The following is a 21,829-nucleotide window of genomic DNA, read 5'->3' on the forward strand; positions in this document are numbered from 1 at the left end:
GTCCATCCTCAAAATTCATTAAGTTTTTGAAATATTCTCTCCATCTCTCCTTCACAGCTTCCCCGTCTTTCAACATCTTGCCATTCTCATCCATAACTTCATTTGGGGAGATATTTTCTGCATTTCTTTCATTCTTTACTTCTTTCCAATATGATTTCCTGTTCCCTTTATATTTTTCACTTAGTCTTTTTCCAAAGTCTTCATCAACTCTCTTCTTACTTTCTTTTGTTGCTTGTTTTAATTTCATTTTGCATTCTCTATATTTCTTTTTCCTTTCCCTTTTTACTTGCTCAGCCACATTTCTTTCTTGAGTTTTCTTAAAAGTTCCCTTTTCTCTTTTGCTATCCTCCTTATCTCTTCTGTCCACCAGGAATTTCCTTTTCTTTTTCCATCTCTCACCACTTTCATCCCTAACACTTTTCTTGTTGTAGTTACCATTATTCCTTTAAAGGTTCCAAAAACTTTTTCAATATCTATTATCTTTCACACTTTCCCATTTTTCACTTCAGGCCTCTGCCATTTCACATTTATACAGGAAATCCCCTATATACGAAAGGGTTAGGGACTGAAAAAACCTTTCGTTTATCGATTTTTCGTATATCGAAGCCATTTCCCCCATAGGATTGTTAATAAATAGGGGGGTTAGGGACCAGCGCCAGCAAAAAAAAAAAAAAAAAAAAAAAGTTAAATATAACTATGCTTAAAAGCAATTTACTACTCACAATACAATGAAACGCAAGGCTCATAAATAATTAAAAACAATTACCATTTCCTGTTCCTTTACTGTTATAGAAATGCATTACATATGTTAGGACAATCCCCTCTAACTCGTCACTACAACTCATCACTTAACATTGCCAATGTTTACTTCCCAAGCTGTGAAAGACCAGTTTCGACTCTCGTGCCCAAACACGTGCCAACCAGTACCCCACCGCCCCACTCCAAGCCCCCCCCCAACCCCTACATCACCCTCTCGTTTCCTCAGTCTGGCTGGGATGTGTTTCTGATTAGAGTCGAATCAAGGGGTTCACAAACTGGCAAGGCTAAGTGATGTGCGTTGAAGTGGAGGACTGGACATGGACACTTGCTGCCTAATCACTGCGAGTGTGAGGCTGTTGACGGCGCTGGCGCCGATATAGACATCGGGTACGAAACAGTGGGCGCGGAAACTGTCGTACTTTTCGTATATGCGAAGCATGTCTTTCGTGAACCGAAAATTGTCCTATATTTTTCACTTTCGTATATCCGAATTTTCGTACATCGAGCTTTCGTATATCGGGGATTTCCTGTACTCATCTTTTATTTCTTTTTCCTGTAACTTTTCTATCTTCAGTATTTCCTTTATTACTTCACCTTTCTTTTCAAACACCCACTTTTCTTTGGGCTTTAACTTTGCCAGCACTGCAAGATGGTCAGATCCATGGAACATTCCTCTTACTACCTTCGCGTCACAAATTTCTTTTCTAAGCCTTTCATCTACTGCCACATAATCAATCAATCCTTTCTGCTCATTTTCTTCTCCCCTCCTCCATGTGTATCGGTGGACATTCTTGTGCTGAAAGAAGGTGTTCGCTAGGAACATTCCCCTCTCGGCACAGACATCCACCAGGCACTCTCCATTTCCATTCTTCCCAGGTATCCCCCATTTTCCCACCACATCCATCACACATCCATCACCCACTTTAGCATTCATATCTCCCATCATGATAAGTTTCCTTTCTTTCTCAAAACTGTTCAAACATGCATTCACTTCCTCCCAAAAAGCTTCCCTTTCTCTCAGTCCTTTTTTACTCTTCACATCTACTGGTGCATAAATACACACCCGTGCATACTTCACTAAACCTACTTTTCCTCTCACCCACACAGCTCTTGATCCCTTCCAGCCATAATCAGTCACACCATCCCACACTCTCTCAGACATCACAATAGCACACCCTGCCTTACTCCTGCCTCTATACTTCTCATCCATCCCCGTCCATACAACCCCCCAGGCACACCCTCCCACATACCCTCTCTACCATCACTCACACCACTTCCTCCAATATGTGTTTCACTCACTCCCAACACATCCACTCTACCATGCACAAAGTTTTCAGTCATCACTCTCCTCATCACCTAAACCATTCACATTTATAGACACCAGTCTCATGCACTCCTTCCTCTCAGAGGCCACCGATGGGTGGCCAGTCCAATGTAGTGTTATGGAGACTTGCTCCTTGTCAAGGCTAAAAGGATTAAAACAAAGCAGCTGATGGTCGCTGCCCCCCTCCCTACCCCGCAGGGTATAGTAACGGTGTGCACCACGTGAAGGTGAGGGTAGCTGTATTACTCTCTTCCCAATACCCTAAACAAGGGAGTTGTATGCATAGGCAGCAAAATGCACCTCGGATAAACCTCACTGGTTACGATACTGCCACTGCGCAAAGCTATTTGTTAGTAAATTTACTTGAATTCTGTATAAAATAACATGTAAAATGATTTTTACATAAATATTTTGGGGATATGGGACACATTAATGGGATTTACATTAATTTCAATGGGGAAATTCGTTTTGGCTTACAGGTGTTTTGGTATGTGAGCAAAATTCTGGAATGAATTAAACTTGTAAACTGAGATATGACTGTATTTTGAACTTGCGTAAAACAAGAGGCACCAGTTTGAATAAAAAGGGATACAATAGTCCGGGCTAGAAAGTACGGTTTTTAAGTGAACCTTGCACTTGGACATATAATTTTTTTACACTGATTTTATACAATTTCAATGTGCTGATTTCAAACCTGATGAGTGCCAGACAATAAAAGTTGAGCATTTTTGTAAACATCTATTCAAAGCAGGTCTTTAAAATCATATATGCCTCCGTGATTTAGTGGTCAGCATGCCTGCCTTCTACTCCGTGGGCATGGGTTCGAATCCCGGCCCGGGCAGTTGACGTGCAACTCACCCAGCTGTTCATCCTTCCTCTCGGGCTGGTTGATAAATGGGTACCTGGGGAAACCTGGGGAAGGTAAATTGTGGTAACCCAGGTGTCACACTGGCCCTGTGTCCCGGGGTAATGGGCTCCCTCCCACCACAGGGTCAAGGGTCAATGTTACGGAGATGAGCACCGAGGCCACGCGCTGTTACAGCATTTGCCCCCAGCTTTACCTTTTACTTTACCTCTAAAATCATGGTAAAGGGCACTCGTTATCTCCATTTATAACTATCTAGAGCAAAAACTCAGTCAAGATTGACAAATCTGAATGGAGTTCTGTAAAATTAATATAATTTACACCTACACGTGATACGGCAAAGGACCATCTGCCATCATTGGATCTACTTTGACTGAATCCACTCTAGCCATTTGGGCGCCATCTCACAGCACATGTGATGAGCGACCTGGAAGCAATGAAAGATGGAGCAGCTCAACTTCTTGTCACCTCCCACAAGGAAGAGCAACGGACACGCATCAAGGCAGATGTGACTGATAGAATGACCATACATGTTGCTCTTTCATCAAGCATTGACATATCTGACAGTGATAAGCATTCAGTCTCTGGTCTTGTTCATATATTTTTGGGTGAGTTGTTGATGATCCAACAGTTAATGTTCATTGCTGCCTCAAAATCAGAACTGCCCAGTGGTTAGAATATGAGAGCCAATGGCCATCAGGCTTCCACAACAAGTTGGAAAGAAATGTCAAGACCATACCAGCTGCAACAACACATACTACTAAGGTTGGCCAAAGTCACGTCATTGATGATACTGAATTCATCTGTGCACGTGTCACTGCAATAATGGCATCATCAACGCAGACCATTTCCATAGAGAGACTATTCTCTCATGAACTGGCTCCACACCCAACTTCTCTGAAATGAGGACAAGTAGCAAGTCTGTACTCAAAAATAAACTTCAGATGCTATGTGGAATGTTAGAGCACTGTCAACATCCAATGGTGGTAATCCTAGATGGCTGTGCTTGGTTATGGACAATTCCTTGGCCAGCATTACCTGCAAGGCTTTCAATGTTCAGCAGCACTGTAGTGTCCAGAATCATACAGACAGCAGCAGCTCTTCATGTGGTGTTTGACAGATACTATAAGCCGAGTTTTTTTTTTTTTTTTTTTTTTTTTTTTACGTCTTGGCCTATTGCACCGGTAGGCTTCTTCACAGTGGATCCTGATGGTCGGCCCAACCCGTTCTGGCGCAGGCGAGTGTTTATAGTGGCGCCATCTTGCATGGGCTCATGCTGCCCCCCCAGAGCTCATCTTTAATCCTAGAATCTAGAGTCCGGGTTGATAGGTGGTCTTCTGGACAGCATGTGGGTAGTTTTAAGCCACTCGGCGGCGGCTGAAAAATCCCAGCTTGGTGGCACCCGGTGGGGATTGAACTCGCGTCCTCCTGAACGCGGCACCGTCACTCTGTCGACTCAGCCACCGCCTCCCCTAAGTATAAAGTCATGTTGTCGAACCTCACAACAGAAAGGACTCAGTCGTGTGTTCAGGCTGACAGAAGAATCACCTTTACCCAAACAGGCCATTGTGCTGAATGTAAGTGCAAACAAAGAACAGGTCATCCATATGACTGTAAAAAAGTTGTGCTCCATCCAGGTCCCACAAGGAAAACGCATCATCGTGACTGGCCCTGATCCACACCCAATAGAAGTTGGGGTTGGTGCACAGCAGACAGCAATAACACACGAGGAGGCAGATGTCATCATGGCATATCACATGATTCACGAAGCTTCTGCAGGCCTTTCACCAATTCAGGTTGTATCTGATGACACTGATGTGCTGCCTATCCTTGCACATCACCTGCATGCACGAACCAACGGCTTGCCAACTACAGCTGAGGTAACCATGGAGTCATGTTCTGGAAAACACATAGCTGGGCGTTATCACGATAAGTTATCGCGATACTTTATCGCTGATAACAGAATCGGGTTATCGGCCATCCGCTACTTATTTAAATATATATCGGTATCTTCGTTACTTTTTTAACCAAACTAGCGATAATCGCTACTTTTTTCCGCCTCTCAGAAAAAAAAAACGTTGTCTCCTCCCTACTGCGCATGCGTGGCCCGGGCGCCCGGTGTTGTATGAAAAAAATTTGGGGTATGAAATATCTTCAATGAAGAGATTTCATACTTAGATCATCAACATTAAAACACTAGGTTATTTTTTATGTTAGACTCAAAAATCAATATATCAAAGAGAAAAATCATTTAACTTTGCCCAAAAAATTATTATTCACTGCCTCAAATTTGATATTCCACATTCGTTTGTGAGCATGCCATGGTAGGGTAAGGTGGGGTAAGATGCCCCCCTGAGGTGAAAGGCCCCCCCTTGGTGTTGTCTTTCTTTCTTTCTTTTCTCAAGCAGTCACATGATCAAGTAGGCAACGCCAACTCTCTGTGCTCACAGGAACTACTGGAGTAAACAATGGACAGTTGCTCTGGCCACAAGGGGACATTTCTTCTTTTTGACTAATTTCTTGTAAGTTTTCAGTGATTTTAATGATACCTAATTAACGACAAAGAACTCTAGAGTTAGCCTGATAGCTATGGATAATTGGTCTAAGATGTCTAGACCATATTGCATGTTTTTATACTCTGCCTACTTACTTGTAGGAAAGATGGTGACATTTTGTGTATATATGAGTTCCCAGGGTAAGAGGCCCCCTGTGCCTTTGGGGTAAGTTGCCCACAGGGAGGCCTCTTGCCACACATGTGGGCCTTTTACCCCATTATCAGCAACAAAGAAAAAAATTCCATCTCCAGCTTTGTCTGATGAGGATGAATGGCCTTGTTTGGTGTGTGGGGAACCATTTGCTAATAGCAGACCTTCAGAAAAATGGGTCCAATGTCGGGGTTGTAGAAATTGGTCACATGCAGAATGCACAACTGGAGTAGGCCTAGATCTGTATGTATGTCAAAACTGTGGGTCTGATTAGGCATTACAGTATTGCTATAAACAGAATTTGTTTAAGTTTTTGAAAGGCATCCATAAGTGAACACTTTTGAGTTTGAGACTATAAGGAAGTTGGTGTTTTTAACTGTTTCAGATATCAATATTCAACAGAAAGGACATATCTTATCAAATTAATTGAATATTTAGTTCCATATATTTTTCATGAAAGTAGATGTTCCTTTTGTTACAAAAATTCAGAAGAAAGGGAAGCTAGTCTAATATTACTAGTCTAAAAGAAGGGGATACCTTTAGGAAAATTAATTAATTGTTTAGTTTTACATTCTATTCATTAGGAGACACAAATTTGACTGTGTTCCTATATTTCACATTAAGAGAGATTTATAGGGTATAGTTTTCAAAAAGGGAATACATTTTATATTTTTATAATGTGAAAATCTATTTTCCTTATGTTTTTGTGAGTTTTATTATTGTAAGCCAGAGTGGGGTAAAAGGCCTACCCAGTGGGCATTTTACCCCACATGCGGGGTAAGAAGCCCCCTTTATTATTTTCTTAAAATTGTCATTATAATAAGGTGTAAATCATAATGAGTGGATATAATATATACCCTAGATAGGCCTTAGAAGCTTTCAACAGAACTTTTTTTCAAAATTCTATTGCGAAAAATGTGGCTACAACAGCCAGTCTCCCTTAAGGGGGCAACTTACCCCACCTTACCCTATTGAAGGCACCCAGTGTTGTGTTATTTGGTGTCCCATCATCAAAAGCTGGTGCTTTTGTTTACAAACACTGGTCTCTCATGAACTGCACATGTTCAGACCAGTAAGCGCCCCCCCTAGTCTCACTCAGCTTTTTAACACATTAAGAGTTGCTGGAAGGCTGAATCAGACATACAGTACCACCATCCTCGCTGCTTCTAGAATGACACTCCGTACATATAAATACAACTCGTACAGAGTGTCGTTCTAGAAACAGCGGGGATGGTGGTAGTGGTACTGTATGTCTGTTTCAGCCTTCCAGCAACTCTTATTAATTACGGTTAAAAAGCTTTGTGAGACTGTACAGGTCTACGCTTGCTGGTCTGAGCATGCACAGTTCACGAGAGACCAGTGTTTGTAAACAAAAGCACCAGCTTGTGACGGTGGGGACACCAAATAACACAACACGGTTCAGGCGTTTCTAGTATTACCGGCCATAGGTACGTGTCAACGCGTGGTTTTCAGGTTTTGTAAGTTTTCTAAAATACAGATAATGAAAATTTGAATTCATCTTTGTTTTTTATTTGAAATATCAATATAGTACCGTTCTCGCCTATCGGACTCATCGCTAGCTAGTATCAGAATTGTGGATTTATATCGGGTATCGGTTACCGGTTATCGCCTATATTTGTGTCTCCAGTTAACGAATATCGGTTATCACTGATAAGGTTTTCCATTATCAGTTATCGGTTATCGGGAATAAAGTTTTCTGTTATCGTGCCCAGCTATGGGAAAACATACTGTCATCAATGTCAGTGAGGTGGTCAATAAGCATGCTGCAGTCATCCCTAACCTTCTTGGAGCTCATGCCTTAACTGGATGTGATGCAGTCTCTTAATTTGCTGGTATTGGCAAAGCAACCATGTTCACAACCCTTGAAAAGTTCACTGGTTTGCTCCTTGAAGATGATGGTTCAGCATCACCCGATGACATCACTAGCTCTAGTTTGAAATTCGTAGCCATGTTATATAGGCAGGGGCCAGAGATATCACTAGGCCACACGAGTGCTAATATTTTCAAGAGAAAACTTGCCAGTAAACAACATGTACACACACTCAAATAAGTATCATTACACATTCAGCACAATACAAACTGACACCAAGGACGAAGCCATTGATAACATGCTTCTCATGTTGGTATCACTGCGAGTGTTGGGTGTGGCTTCACGTGCCTGAACCAAGTGAGCGGGACTCGTAAATGAAGCAGAATTTGAGCTGGCACAGTAACGCTTCATGAAACACACACTTGGAGTTTTAGTCGAAATGACTTGATCTGTGTTGTGTGCAGCACTGTAATATTGTTGTGTTTGGTTGATTGCTTCAACACTTCACACACAAGTGAAGAGTTAAGATTTTGTACATTTAGGAGATATTATGGTAAACACCTTGCGTTACTGTTAGACACTCACTATAGGAGCATCGTATACATTACACATGGTTAGAAAAACAGCACAGGCATGGTTGCTTATATTGTATTAAAATGCGTTTTAGCATTGCAATTAGATTTTTTTTTTTTTTTTTTCAGATGCCCACAGCTTGTTCATGAGAGAAAAGACACATTCAGTGGAAGCATTAGTTCCAGGATGGCACATTATGAACTGAACTATATCTGACATGCATTGATGGTTGATGTTTTTGTCTTTGACATGGGGAAATACTTCTGCCCACCGCTGTTACGTATATCAGATGAACATTGTTTTACAATTTGCGAATGTAAAGCTTAAACAAGTGGCACTCAAATCACTCTGTTAACATTATGGTGATATCTGGTATCTCAGTGTCTCCCTTCCTCTCTATCCCTTCCTTACAGGGGTCCTGTCCTGCTCCCCCCACCAGAGCTGAGGTGGTGGGGGTGATCACACTTTTACCAACCCTGCCGAGATCACCGGGTTGCTCAGTGTTAAACACATCAGACCCCACTGTAACAATAATCTTTTGAGTGTGTGTAACATCAAAGTTGAGCAGCCTTCCACCTACTCTAGGTGCATTTAATTAAGCTACATTGTGAGCGAGCCCATTTCCAAACAGCTCTGTGGAAAGCAGCAGGCATGGCTTTGCCACCAGACTTGGACCCTCTGCAGCATGGCTGGGAAATGAATGGACAAGAATTGCGACCAAAGTATACTCTGCCTGGACAGTTAGCTGCACCAGATGAAGTGCTGAATCTCGTTAGCTGTGGCTGCAGAAGTGGCTGCAAAACGACACACTGTTCAGGCACAATCTTTAAACTTGCGTGCTCAGACTTCTGCAAATGCAGGGGCCAATCAAGCTGCCAAAACCCGTTCAATTTAAACATAGACAGCAGTGATGACAGTGATGATGAGCAGGAATAAATACCGTGTGAATATATTCTTATAAACATTATAGAAGGGTTGTACATGACATCATCATCAGCAATCAGCTGATCACTTCTCAGCTGCCCCGCAAAGGCCCGCGATTTTGGGAGGCAAATATTTACCGCAAGAGAGCTCTCAGCTTTTCTCCGCCATGTTACTGTGTTGGTGTTTGTGTTAGTGGCCCATCTATTACTGTGTGGGTGGGTGTCTTAGTGTCCATCTGTTACTGTGTGGGTGTGGGTGTTAGTGTCCATCTGTTACTGTGTGGGTGTGGGTGTTAGTGTCCATCTGTTACTGTGTGGGTGTGGGTGTTAGTGTCCATCTATTACTGTGTGGGTGTGGGTGTTAGTGGCCCATCTATTACTGTGTGGGTGGGTGTGTTAGTGGCCCATCTATTACTGTGTGGGTGGGTGTGTTAGTGGCCCATCTATTACTGTGTGGGTGGGTGTGTTAGTGGCCCATCTATTACTGTGTGGGTGGGTGTGTTAGTGGCCCATCTATTACTGTGTGGGTGGGTGTGTTAGTGGCCCATCTATTACTGTGTGGGTGTGGGTGTTAGTGGCCCATCCGTTACTGTGTGGGTGTGGGTGTTAGTGGCCCATCTATTACGGTGCGGGGTGTGTGTTAGTGTCCATCCATTACTGTGTGGTGTGGGTGTTAGTGGCCCATCTATTACTGTGTGGGTGGGTGTGTTAGTGTCCATCTGTTACTGTGTGGGTGGGTGTGTTAGTGTCCATCTGTTACTGTGTGGGTGGGTGTGTTAGTGGCCCATCTATTACTGTGTGGGTGTGGGTGTTAGTGGCCCATCCGTTACTGTGTGGGTGTGGGTGTTAGTGGCCCATCTATTACTGTGCGGGTGGGTGTGTTAGTGTCCATCCATTACTGTGTGGGTGTGGGTGTTAGTGGCCCATCTATTACTGTGTGGGTGGGTGTGTTAGTGTCCATCTGTTACTGTGTGGGTGGGTGTGTTAGTAGCCCATCTATTACTGTGTGGGTGGGTGTGTTAGTGGCCCATCTATTACTGTGTGAGTGTTAGTGCCCCATCTATTACCTTTTGGGTGGGTGTGTTAGTGTCCCACCTATTACTGTGTGAGTGTTAGTGCCCCATCTATTACCGTGTGGGTGTGTGTGTTAGTGCCCCATCCATTACCGTGTGAGTGGGTGTGTTAGTGGCCCATCTATTACTGTGTGGGTGTGGGTGTTCGAGGCCCATCTATTACTGTTACTGATAGGTGCTACACTGCCACTCGCGGTAGGTAGACAGGGGCTGCCAAGTATAGGTCATTGGGCTTTTTGCGAACCCCTTACGTTCTTATGCTCTTACAAAACACCGCCCGGGGATGCCCGGGGTTAAATTATTCATATATTCATTGTTCTTATCATCAAATATATCTTGAAGTTTGATAATAAATGTATATACTGTATGTCCATCATCATTTGGCAGCATAATGGATAGTTATATAATGAAGCCTAGCCTCACTGTCCAGATTATTTGCATATTCACTTAGATTGTGTCATGAAGACGGGAGGCACGGGCCAGCCATCATCAGGGGGCAGAGGCTCAGCTGATCACTCTTGCCTCCCAAAATGGCTGACAGTTGTTTTTCCTAAAACAAAAGCGAAGCAGTGAGACGTCAGTGCAACCCCTCCATAGTATTTTGTCAGTATTTCTGGAATTGATTTCTAAAAGTGAACACTCATAACCCGTCATGTGATACCATCATGATGTAGAGTCTGTGTGCACTTGTTTCATGTGCGGATAAATCATTATAACCGTATATCTAGAAATATTATCTGATTGTTTTGTCAACAGAAATATAAAATATGACATATAATTTACACCTTTAATAAACATTTCAATTCATTCTCAGCGTTTCATTGGATTCCAGGCACCAATCTTGGATATTTGCATTTTTTACAAAAATGTTCAGTTTTATGTCTGGCACTCATCATATTCAGATTCACCACAAAAAATAGTCTATAAACAGTCATGAAAACTACTATATGTTAAAAGAAAAGGTCTAACAATTTCTAGCTTGGACCACAATTCATGACCTTCCATTCTGCCTTTCACATGTCCAATTTCTGTTTGCTCTTTTCTTGAAAAATGTGTTTATTACTCTTATACTGTTTCTCTATGTAAAAAGTCAACCTCTCATGCTTGTTATAATAACTCTTCCAAACTTGTCGTCGGCTGCTTCAGCGACAACTCTGCTCCCTGTTTTGGAGTTGGTCTCCCATGACTAATGGAAGCTGAGTTTGATGCTTCTTCACTGCTACTTATAAATCCTCAGAGAACTTTCCTAATTCTTGAATTTTGTAATCTAATGTTGGTGCATAGCCTTGAAGTATCCTAATCATGTATCTTTTATTGATCTTGATAATGATTCCCACAAGTCTTTCATTGATGCCCAGGAATGTTCCCTGCTACAGTGTGGTCACCTTGGAATCCAACCCCAATCTCTTTCCCATCTAAAGGACCTTTATAGCATGAGATATATCCATCAGTCAATATCATGAGATCTTTATTTATCCCCCTAACCTAGCTGGGACCTATCATGTCTCACTTAATATTTTTCAATTCTTTTAACAATATAGACAAGCTGCTTCTCCTTTCCAAAGTCCTAACATTGTATGCTGCAAGGGTCAGAGTCCAAAGGTGGCCTGATTCTGCCCAAAGAATGTTAACACTCTTTGACAGAGGCAAGTCTAAGGGCTGCTTTCACGGTCACTTCGTTTGTTTTAATCGTTACCAATGGCAGCAATCGACGCTATAGTTTTCCACGTGAAACTGGCCTATGGGGTAGTAACAGCTGCAGAGGAAGCGAGAGGTGTTGAGAGTGTGTGGCAAGGTGCGGGTCTAGGCTAACCCTGCAGCCGCCACTACCCCGTCAGCCAGTTTTGCGTGGAAATACTATAGCGGCGATAACAGCCATTGGTAACGATCAAAACAAACAAAATGACTGTGAAAGCGGCCCTTAGTCTGTAAATAACCAAGCAATTACAGGAGCCAAGCCTGCATGCCAGGGTACCCCAGCATGCACCTTCAGATGTCTGAGGAAAAGGTGGGGGAGGAGAATGGCCAACATAAGGAAGAGGAGGAAAAAGACCAAGGGAAAGAAAGAAATTGTGGCAAGTGGGTGATGGGAGACAGAAGGGGGTTTTGGCAGAGGGAGGCGTACTGGTGGGTGGCAGGAGGGAAGGCACCTACCTGCAGGGTGGTGTCCTCTGTCCTGTAGTACTCAAGGGACGCCAGGGATGCTGACCGCTGCCGAGACATGATGTGCCGGATGTCTGATCTGTGTGGGTCATAAAGAGGAGAGGCATTACACGCCACCACTCATGCCACCATTATTCATTAGCGTCACTACACAGCACAACCACAACCACGTATCAGGCCCACGGTATTTGGAAACACAAAAAATCTGATAAAAATGTGGATAGTAAAGACTTCAAAAATCCAGGTGAATCATTAACCCCCCTCTCTCTCTCTCTCTCTCTCTCTCTCTCTCTCTTTTGCACACACACACACACACACAACGGAGGGTGGTGAAAATACAGTCAAACCTCACCATTTGAGCAAATATAGGCGGTCTGAAGGTGCGCAAATGGCGAACTCAATAACCGATGGGGAAAAATACATATGGGCGGTCACGGCCCAATAACCCCCCTACCAGCAAAAAAGGTCTGCTGGCAGGAAACACGTCATACTCGCGGCCAATCTCTGGCTTTTTTCTTCCAGTGTCCACCTTCTTAATGACTTCCACCTGTGTTATGGTCATCATCGGGTTCTTCCGGGGTTCAGGCTTCGATGACGCTGCGTGCAGCATGATGGCGGTGCAAAGGTGAGGCAGAAAACATCGAATACTCGCAGTCACCACGAGACGAGGAGAGGCGATCGGGTTATGGCGCGAAACGACGTGTTGTGTGCGTTGGCAGTTTTCTTCACTGGCGGCTGGTATACGTCCTCAGAAGATCAGCGGACGCCATTTTGCTGCCAGTGAGACGCCGTTACCATAGCGGCGAGGTGCGCAAATGGCAAGACCACCTGCGCAAGTGGTGGGATGATGGCCGCAAATTAATGCCGCGCAAATGGTGAGGTTTTACTGTACTTGGGGAAGTAAACTATTGAAGCTGGCAACAGATAACCTGGTGACGCAGTGGGTGCAAGGAGAAACAAGGCTGAGAAGGGATGACCAACCATAAAGACTTGATAAAGGATAAGTTAGATAAAGGAGCCAGTCATGAGTGACCCTTAACCCTTTCCTTGTGTGCAGTGTGGACGCGACTATCCCCTCAGGCGCAGTCGGGCAGCCCAATTGGGGGTCTCTTTTAACCTCAGTATCTCAAAAACTATTCATCACAGCTAAAAACCAAAAACACCATTGGGAAGAGGAGGTCCAGATCTATAGGAGGCGGTTAAGTATGCCTCTCTTGCGAAAATACATGCACGTTCAGGGAGTGTTGAATGTTAACACTTATGTCGGTGCATGCGGAATGATCAGCCATATTGAGGGAACTGCGGACATCTCTCCTTCAGATTCTGGCAAGGGAGCATTGCCAACTGCAACAGGTGAAGCTATGCAAAAATGCTGCTATGTTGGGCAAGAACATCCACCAGTTACTCGTCCGTAGATTTGCCGCGCTGGGCTGATATGATTTTCCACCAAATTTAGTGAAGAACACACTCAATTGGCAATCCTGTGTTGTGAGAATTAGTGTTGGAACACTCTCGTACGCGGGAGATTTGAGTGCGGGTGGAAGTCGCAGCGGGCATTTAGCACCACCAGCAAATACTCCTTACGCTCGCTGCGAGCGTTTAGCAATGAAAGGGTTAGGAAAGAGCGACCGTGACTATTGGATATGAAAAGTTTGGAAGGATGTGAATATCAAGAAGAGGCTTATAAGGAAAAAAGGAAAAACTACACTAAGGCAGATGACTTTCTTTGGTGGAGTAGACTGGACTGATATGAAGAGGAGTACTAACATTCAAGAGAAATATGACCGTTTTATGAATATTTACAACAGAGGAATAGAGATATATGTTCAATTCTACACAATAAAAATTAAAGGAGAGAAAACATGGTTTGGACGGATGTGTGAGACAGCAAGAAGAAATAGCAATAAGGCATGGAGGAATTTAAAGAAGAGCAAATAAGAACAATAGTGACAAATATAAGAAAGAATGAAATGAATATGTGAAAATAAGGAGAGAGGAGGAAGCTAAATTTGAAAGAAGAATAGTATTTAAATGTAAAGAAGAACCAAAAATGTTTTATAAATTCCTCAACGGGAAGTTTAAAAGAAATGAAGGAGTGGAAAAGCTAAAAGAAAAAATGTGTTCTACGAAGAGGACAAAGAAATTACAGATATATTAAAAAAAATCAAAATCAAAAAGTATTTACGAAAGAAAACGACGTTGTCCGGGGTCTCAAAAATTGCAATGAAGGAAAACTAAATCATGTAAAGGCTGAGAAAGGGGAACTGATACAGCTGATGAAAACTTTAGAGGGAAGGAAAGCTACGGGACCGGATGAAATCTCGGGACATGTGCTAAAAGTGCAGAAATGAATTATTGGAGCCACTTTATGCGCAGTGGCAGGATTGTAACCAATGAGGTTTATCCGAGGTGCGGTTTTTTGCCAATGCGTAGAGCTCCCTTGTTTAGGGTATTGGGAAAGGAGCAATATGGCTACCCTGTGACTGGGAGGGTAGCCTACCCCATCCTCACCTTCACTTGGTGCGCACCGTTACTATACCCTGCGGGGTAGGGAGGGGGGCCGTGACCATCAGCTGCTTTGTTTTAATCCTTTTAGCCTTGACAAGGAGCAAGTCTCCATAACACTACATTGGACTGGCCACCCATTGGTGGCCTCTGATACTTTTACTAAGTTTTAGAGGCAGGAGCGATGGCCAGAGGGCGGCAGATAAGGAAGGAGTGCATGAGACTGGTGCCTATTAATGTGAATGGTTTAGGTGATGAGGAGAGTGATGACAATTTTGTGCATGGTAGAGTGGATGTGTTGGGAGGGAGTGAAACACATATTTGAGGGAGTGGTGTGAGTGATGGCAGGGAGGGTACGTGGGAGGGTGTGCCTGGGGGGTTGTATGGACGGGGATGGATGAGAAGTATAGAGGCAGGAGTAAGGCAGGGTGTGCTATGGTGATGTCTGAGAGAGTGTGGGATGGTGTGCCTGATTATGGCTGGAAGGGATCAAGAGCTGTGTGGGTGAGAGGAAAAGTAGGTTTAGTGAAGTATGCATGGGTGTGTATTTATGCACCAGTAGATGTGAAGAGCAAAAAAGGACTGAGAGAAAGGGAAGCTTTTTGGGAGGAAGTGAATGCATGTTTGAACAGTTTTGAGAAAGAAAGGAAACTTATTTCAAAAACTTAATGAATTTTGAGGATGGACGTCCAGCAGCTGTAACAGCAGCAGTTTTGAGTAGAGGTAGAGGAGGAGTATAGAAAGAAAGAACTATAACATATGAACAAGTAAATCAGGCAATAAAAAGATTAAAAATGGAAAGGCAGCAGGAATTGATGGAATCACAGCAGAAATGTTGAAGTGTGGAGGAGATGTAGTTGTTAAATGGATGGTCAAGATATGTGAAGTAGCATGGGAGGGTGCCAGCAGACTGGATAAAAGCCATCATTGTCCCAGTTTACAAGGGGAAGGGCAGGAGAGGGGAGTGTGGGAGCTATAGAGGTACTATAAGTCTCCTGAGTATACCCGGAAAGGTATATGGAAAAGTCATAATAGAGAGGGTGCAAAGACTTACAGAAGAGAAAATCAGTGAAGAGCAAGGAGGCTTCAGGAAGGGAAGGGGATGTGTGGATCAGATATTTGCCTTCAGGATGGTAGTAGAAAAAATAACAGCAAAAGGAAAGAAACTATACGCTGCCTTCATGGATTTGAAAAAGCTTATGACAGAGTCGATTGGATTGCATTGTGGGATGTTTTAAAGATATATAGATATATATATATATATATATATATATATATATATATATATATATATATATATATATATATATATATATATATATATATATATATATATATATACTACTTAATGCAATAAAGTCCTTCTATGAGGATGCATCTGCATGCGTCAAAATTACTGGAGAAACAAGTGAACATTTTGAGATAAAAGTGGGCTTAAGACAAGGGTGTCACCATGGTTATACAATATTTATATGGATGGTGTCATTAGAGAAATGAAGGGCAAAGTTGGGGAAGTTGGAGTAAGACTGTTCGATGAGGGAAGGAAGTGGGTACTGAATTCAGTACTGTTTGCTGATGACACGGTGCTCACTGCAGAAAATGAAAGTGACCTACAAAATTTGGTCAGTGTTTTTGATAGTGTCTGTAACAGGAGAAAGCTGAAAGTAAATGTCAACAAAAGTAAAGTGATGGTTTGTGAGCGAAGTAGAAGTGAGGTTGTGGATTTTGTATGCCCATATAGAGTGGGAATTGAATGTGAAAAAGAATGCAAAATAATTTTGAATGGTGAAGAAATGGAGGAGGTCAATGAGTTTAAGTACCTTGGATCAGTTATGTGTAAGCATATGGTATGGAGGGAGAGACAAGAGAAAGGGCATTGCAAGGAAGAAGGGTGGTAGGGTCTTTGGGATGAAGGGATTTGGCAGAAGTGTGAGCATGGAGGTAAAGAGGGATTTGAGAAATACAATAATAGTACCAACCCTCACATATGCAAGTGAAACATGGGCCTGGAATGAAAGTCAGAGGTCTAGAGTGCAGGCAGTGGAAATAAGTTATTTGAGGAGTGCTTGTGGTGTGAGTAGAATGGATGGAATGAGTAATGAAAGTGTGTTTTAGAATGTGTCACAGGGGTGAAGGGAAGAAGTGTGGAGTGGTGGAAGAAGTGAAGTGACAGACTTTAAAGTGGTTTGGCCACATGGAGCGAATGGAGGAGAGTAAGATGACCAGAAGGGTGTATGTGAGTGAGATAGAGGGAGGGAATGCTAGAGGACGACCTCCAGTGAAATGGAGGGATAGGGTGCAGGAGTACATTAGGGAGAGGGGGGAAAGATCTTTGAGAAACTTTGAGCAGGCAAGGAGGGAGTGTCTGGATAGAGAAAGTTGGAAGCTCTTCTGCCGTGGCCATCCCCTGGTGGGAGCTCCTAGGAGCAGGCGTCCATGAAATGATGATGACTGACCGAGCTTGAGCTCAGGCCCTGTGTACTACAAATAGGTATAGCAGATCCTCGTTAATCTGGCATCCAAAACAATGGCACGAATCTGATCTGATCTTAATTTTGTTCTTGAAGTCACAGGTGATTCCTGAGAATAGAAAAATAATCTGCAGAAAGACGGTGTTTTACTCAGGGCAAGATATCATTGCCTACATCTGAATCACCACACACTCCCCAAGAACTCTTTCAACAGAAGGGGGTCGAGGGAGGGTGGGGGAATTCCCCTGTTATGAGGGTCAAGGAGGGCAAAGCCCCCTATTAAAGGAGTCGAAGGGGGCGAAGACCCTCCCAGAAGGTAAGTTATGTTAGGTTAAGTTAGGTTTGGTTAGTTTAAATTCATTCAGCCCCCAGTGTCAGGCGGCGGAAATACACAGAGCAGGACAGAATACAGCAGCGGTGGTGGTGGTCCACTAACTGGCCGATGTTGCAAGAAATACCTCCTTGCAGAAATAAATCACTCTGCTGTATACCACGCATGAGCACTAGGGAAATACACAGCAGGAAAACATTATTTTTTTTTCTTTTTTTTTTTTTTTTACAGCAAAGGAGACAGCTCAAGGGCACAAAAAAGTAAACATTAATAAAAAAAAAAAAGCCCGCTACTCGCTGCTCCAAATTGCCTGGTTTTGTTATAGTTTGTCCACTCGTGTTCTTCGTGAGCGGTGAGTTAAATATAGAAACAGTAAGCATGTTCAATCTCATTCTGCGAGCTATTTTGCAGCTGCAGCGGCAGGAGGCAGCGGGTGTACAACTGGCATTGTAGTCAATCATTTAATGATTTGTGACAGAAACAGTTGTCAGATCATTTCACAACACAGCAGAAACTATAAAAAAAAAGTTTTGTCTGCCAGTGCGAGATTGTCACACTTGTAGAATTTTATCCATACCCGTAACAATATGCCCTCCCTCCCACAGGGCCCCACTGCCAGCCTGGCAGCCTCAGTGTATCGCAGTCTGTCGCCAAGTGCGCAACGTGGCTATACAGACAACATGCAGACAACACACAATAAAATAAGTACACTCGGCCCTCGATTTAACAGATTTCGGATTTAACAGACCACAAAATCTCAACGGTCCGGTGTGACACCGGCTTTAGAAACGTCAAAATCGTAAAATAGCAATAAACACGTATAAAATCCTATTAAAATAAATTGAAAAATAATATTATGTATACTACTACGTATATCATGAAATCATAAAAAAAAGAAAAACTGTTCCGAGCTTGAAGGGAGGCAGGTGTGGAGGCTGACGTGATATGTGTTAACACGGTGCAATCCATCACTCTTCGGAGCGGTGGATTGCACCGTGTTAACATTGGTCCCGCCACCAGGGTTGCCAGCAGGCATTTTTCACAGCCAAATTTAGCCATTTTTGGCAGCAAAACGTGTTTGGCAGTGAAATATAATAATTTTGCATTTTGGAATCAACAACTTCTAAATTTGGCAGTCAAGAAACCAAGTGATGCAATTTTGGTTAGTATTGCGTAATGAAATATTATTCTCGGCAAACAACCAAACCCTTGCCTTGATATGTATACAATACGCGTACAGCTCTGGTATTCTCGGGCTCTCGCAAGTCGCAAGCCCGTCAGTAGTCACTACTCAGTACACTCTGTTGGTCACGCGCTTCTGAACTCGCCACGATGTCTGAGTGGACAGGACAATACGATTCTAGGAGAAGGATAATGGCAATACATGGCAACGATAATGTCTTCGATGATTTATACTTAATTAAGGTAAATTTAACTATTGGAAATAGTTCATTTTTTTCCACTCCGCCCGGGAATCGAACCTGGGCTCTCTCAGTAAGAAAAGTGTAAATAAGCAGAAGAGAGAAGGGGGAAACTTGCAGCGATAAAACCGTACAGGTCACAAGAAGAAGATGAAGCGGCCACGTGGCATGGCGTGAACACCAAACACAACACACAAGACACACCGCCGCGGCGCACCAGTCACCAGTGTGCCGGGCACCTCGGCGGTGATGGTTAAAACAGCTATTACTTGGGAACAATATTGGTGGAGCAGGGTGCTGCCTGACAGGGCTGTTCGGCAATCATGGGGCGGACATGGGCGGATTAGTCTGGGGGTATTTCTGCTGTGCAACAGCCCAGTCAGCTGACGCTTTCTGTGGTACTTGTTGGAAAGAACGGATATCCCTGGATGACTAATTGTATACCGGTATTTATCATATGTAAGTATTTTCAAGAAACGGACATTTTCAAGCAACGAACCACCCTTCCCCCCTTTTAATCCATTAAATTTAGGGCTGAGTTTCGCGCCCGCTTCGTTCCGAAGGTATAGCGCTAAACTCGAGGATCGCGAAACTCGAGGTATTGAAAACACTGAAAAAGCATTACTTGTTCCAACCATTTTTTTTTTTTTTTTTTTTTTTTTTTTACATATGGCACCAGTAGACTATCCATCTGGGCCTGATGGTCGGCCCCGAGCCCGTCATGGCGCAGGCAACTGTTTATAGTGGCGCCATTATAACTGGCTCATGCTGCCCCCTGGAGCTCACTTTTTTTCCTCTTTTACTCCCTTGTTATCTCAAAATACATACCTTGGAAAAAGGAAGAGAACAGGAAGAGAGAACGGGTCGTTTTAAGCCACAGATGAAGCCTGACAATCAGCTGAGCTATGAAAACACACTTGTGATTCACTGGGAGTTTGATGACGTCATCGCCGGCGCTCACCCGGTCAGCGGCCTCGCTGCCTTGGGGCGGTGTGTCACACTGGCTCTAACCGTTGTGGCTACTGGCAACGCCTGTACGCCCATCCGGGAGCGAGTTGTTGGTTGTCCGTAAGCTGGTGTCACACTGGGCCTTTTTCTTCCCACCGCGTTGGCGGCAGCTTGGGCAACCAGCAACTTTTCCAGGTGTGCGTCACACACATAAGGGGAAATGAGAGGGGGGGGGGGGGCAGAAGGGAGAATCAGGTCATATCATGACACACACACACACAGAAAGGGAAATGAGAAGGGTGGGGGGAGGGAGGGGCAGAAAAGAGTCAGGTCATGTCTTGACCTGAGTCAGGTCATGTCCTGACCAAAGCCCTGATCTGACTCTCCTTTCTGCCCGTCCCTCTTCACACCATTCTCATTCCCCTTCTGTGTGTGTGTGTGTGTGTGTGTGTGTGTGTGTGTGTGTGTGTGTGTGTGTGTGTGTATGACAAGTCAGGACATGACCTGATCTGAGTCAGGTCATGTCCTAACCAAAGCCCTGACCTGACTCTCCTTTCTGACCCTCCCTCCCCACACCCTTCTCCTTGTTTTCATCCTCTCTATCTCACCTTTCATGAGAGGGGCTCATAACCAGAGTAAAGCTACACACCTCCTCTCGAGTCAGGGGCTCGCAGGAGGCAGCGGGAAGTTCAAACGCGGATAACGTGTTGATAAGTCTCTCTCTCTCTCTCTTGCCATAGCCACAATGTTTGGAGGAAAACATCCAGTGTGATACTACCTTTAAAGGTAGCGTGCGTGACGCCGATGGTAAGTAGACGTGACCCGTACGTGTCAAAGCAGCGCGAAAGTCAGGCTGATAATGCGCGAAAGTCGGGATGGTAAGAATTTAGGACTAACAGCGAAACTCGAGGATCGCGAAACTCAAGGATCGCGAAACTCGAGAGGGTACTGTAGTTCATAACCTTTGATGAGGAAATTTACAGAGAGCCAAAGTTGTGGGGAAACTCAATAAATAATTTTGGTAAATTTTTGTAATTTTTTTCATTCTGGAATGAATCTCATTCAATAAAAGTTGTAGAAAATCATCTGTATAACTCACTGAGAAATCAGATTATGATTTGGACTGACCATTTGGCTGGAATTCCATGATTCCTGATAAATTCCAGATTTTTACTGGTGCAACGTACAGGAACAATTATTGAAGAAAAGTTGCTCATTTTTATCACAATGGAGTCTGGAAAAATATACAGTACCCTCTTGAGATTCGCGCTATCCGAGTTTCGCGATCCTCGAGTTTAGCGCTTAGTCCTAAATTCTTATTATCCCGACTTTCTCGCATTACCGCCACGAGTTTCACGTTGCTTTGACATGTACGGGTCACATCTACCTACCGTCAACTGCCTTAAAAGGTGGTGTCCAACCATTGGGGCTATGGGCAACCTCGGTTGCCCGTATGCCTAACCAGGAGCGAGTTGTTGGTTGTCCGTATGAATGGAAAACAGTTGTGAGTACGAGCGTGGGTACGTGGGTACCTCACGGCTGCATGTAAACAAACAGACGACGGCAGTGGCTGAGGAGTGAGGAGCAGTGGAAGATGGCCCACCAAGAGACTCGTAAAATGGACTGGCAGAGCTGCTTTGCTTACTACTTGATTAACAAGATAAGAGAACACCCCGTGCTGGGGAACCACAGTCAAAAAAACTTTTTATCAAGTCTATGAAAACTGTTGATCTCCCAGTGATGTTTTCCTCTTCTTCTTTTGACCTGTAATGCATGGCAGCGACGGTGAAAAGTAACAGTGGAAAATAGCAAAAGGGCATAGAAAACCAAAATCAGGGAAAGAAAAGAACAGAAAAACACCTAAGTTCAGGGTGAAGTGTATAAGTGCGCACTGTGAAGTAACTAAGGGACGCTTTCACAGTCACTGTTTGTTTTGA

At 43.6% G+C, this 21,829-nt stretch overlaps 1 protein-coding gene across 8 annotated transcripts in view; it reads right to left on the minus strand.

Moving 5' to 3' along the window:
* Positions 1 to 21,829, minus strand: part of LOC127007891 (uncharacterized) — a 212,392-nt gene that overhangs the window by 155,907 nt on the left and 34,656 nt on the right. For all 8 annotated transcript variants that reach the window (XR_007760681.1, XM_050879351.1, XM_050879345.1 and 5 more), the window contains one exon: positions 12,208 to 12,295. Coding sequence is in view for 7 of the 8 variants with exons in the window: in XM_050879351.1 (XP_050735308.1) it covers positions 12,208 to 12,295 (88 nt within the window). In the remaining variant the exon portion in view is untranslated. The remainder of the gene's footprint in view (positions 1 to 12,207; positions 12,296 to 21,829) is intronic.

This window comes from Eriocheir sinensis, chromosome 4, assembly GCF_024679095.1.
Source record: "Eriocheir sinensis breed Jianghai 21 chromosome 4, ASM2467909v1, whole genome shotgun sequence".
Classification (NCBI taxonomy): domain Eukaryota; kingdom Metazoa; phylum Arthropoda; class Malacostraca; order Decapoda; family Varunidae; genus Eriocheir; species Eriocheir sinensis.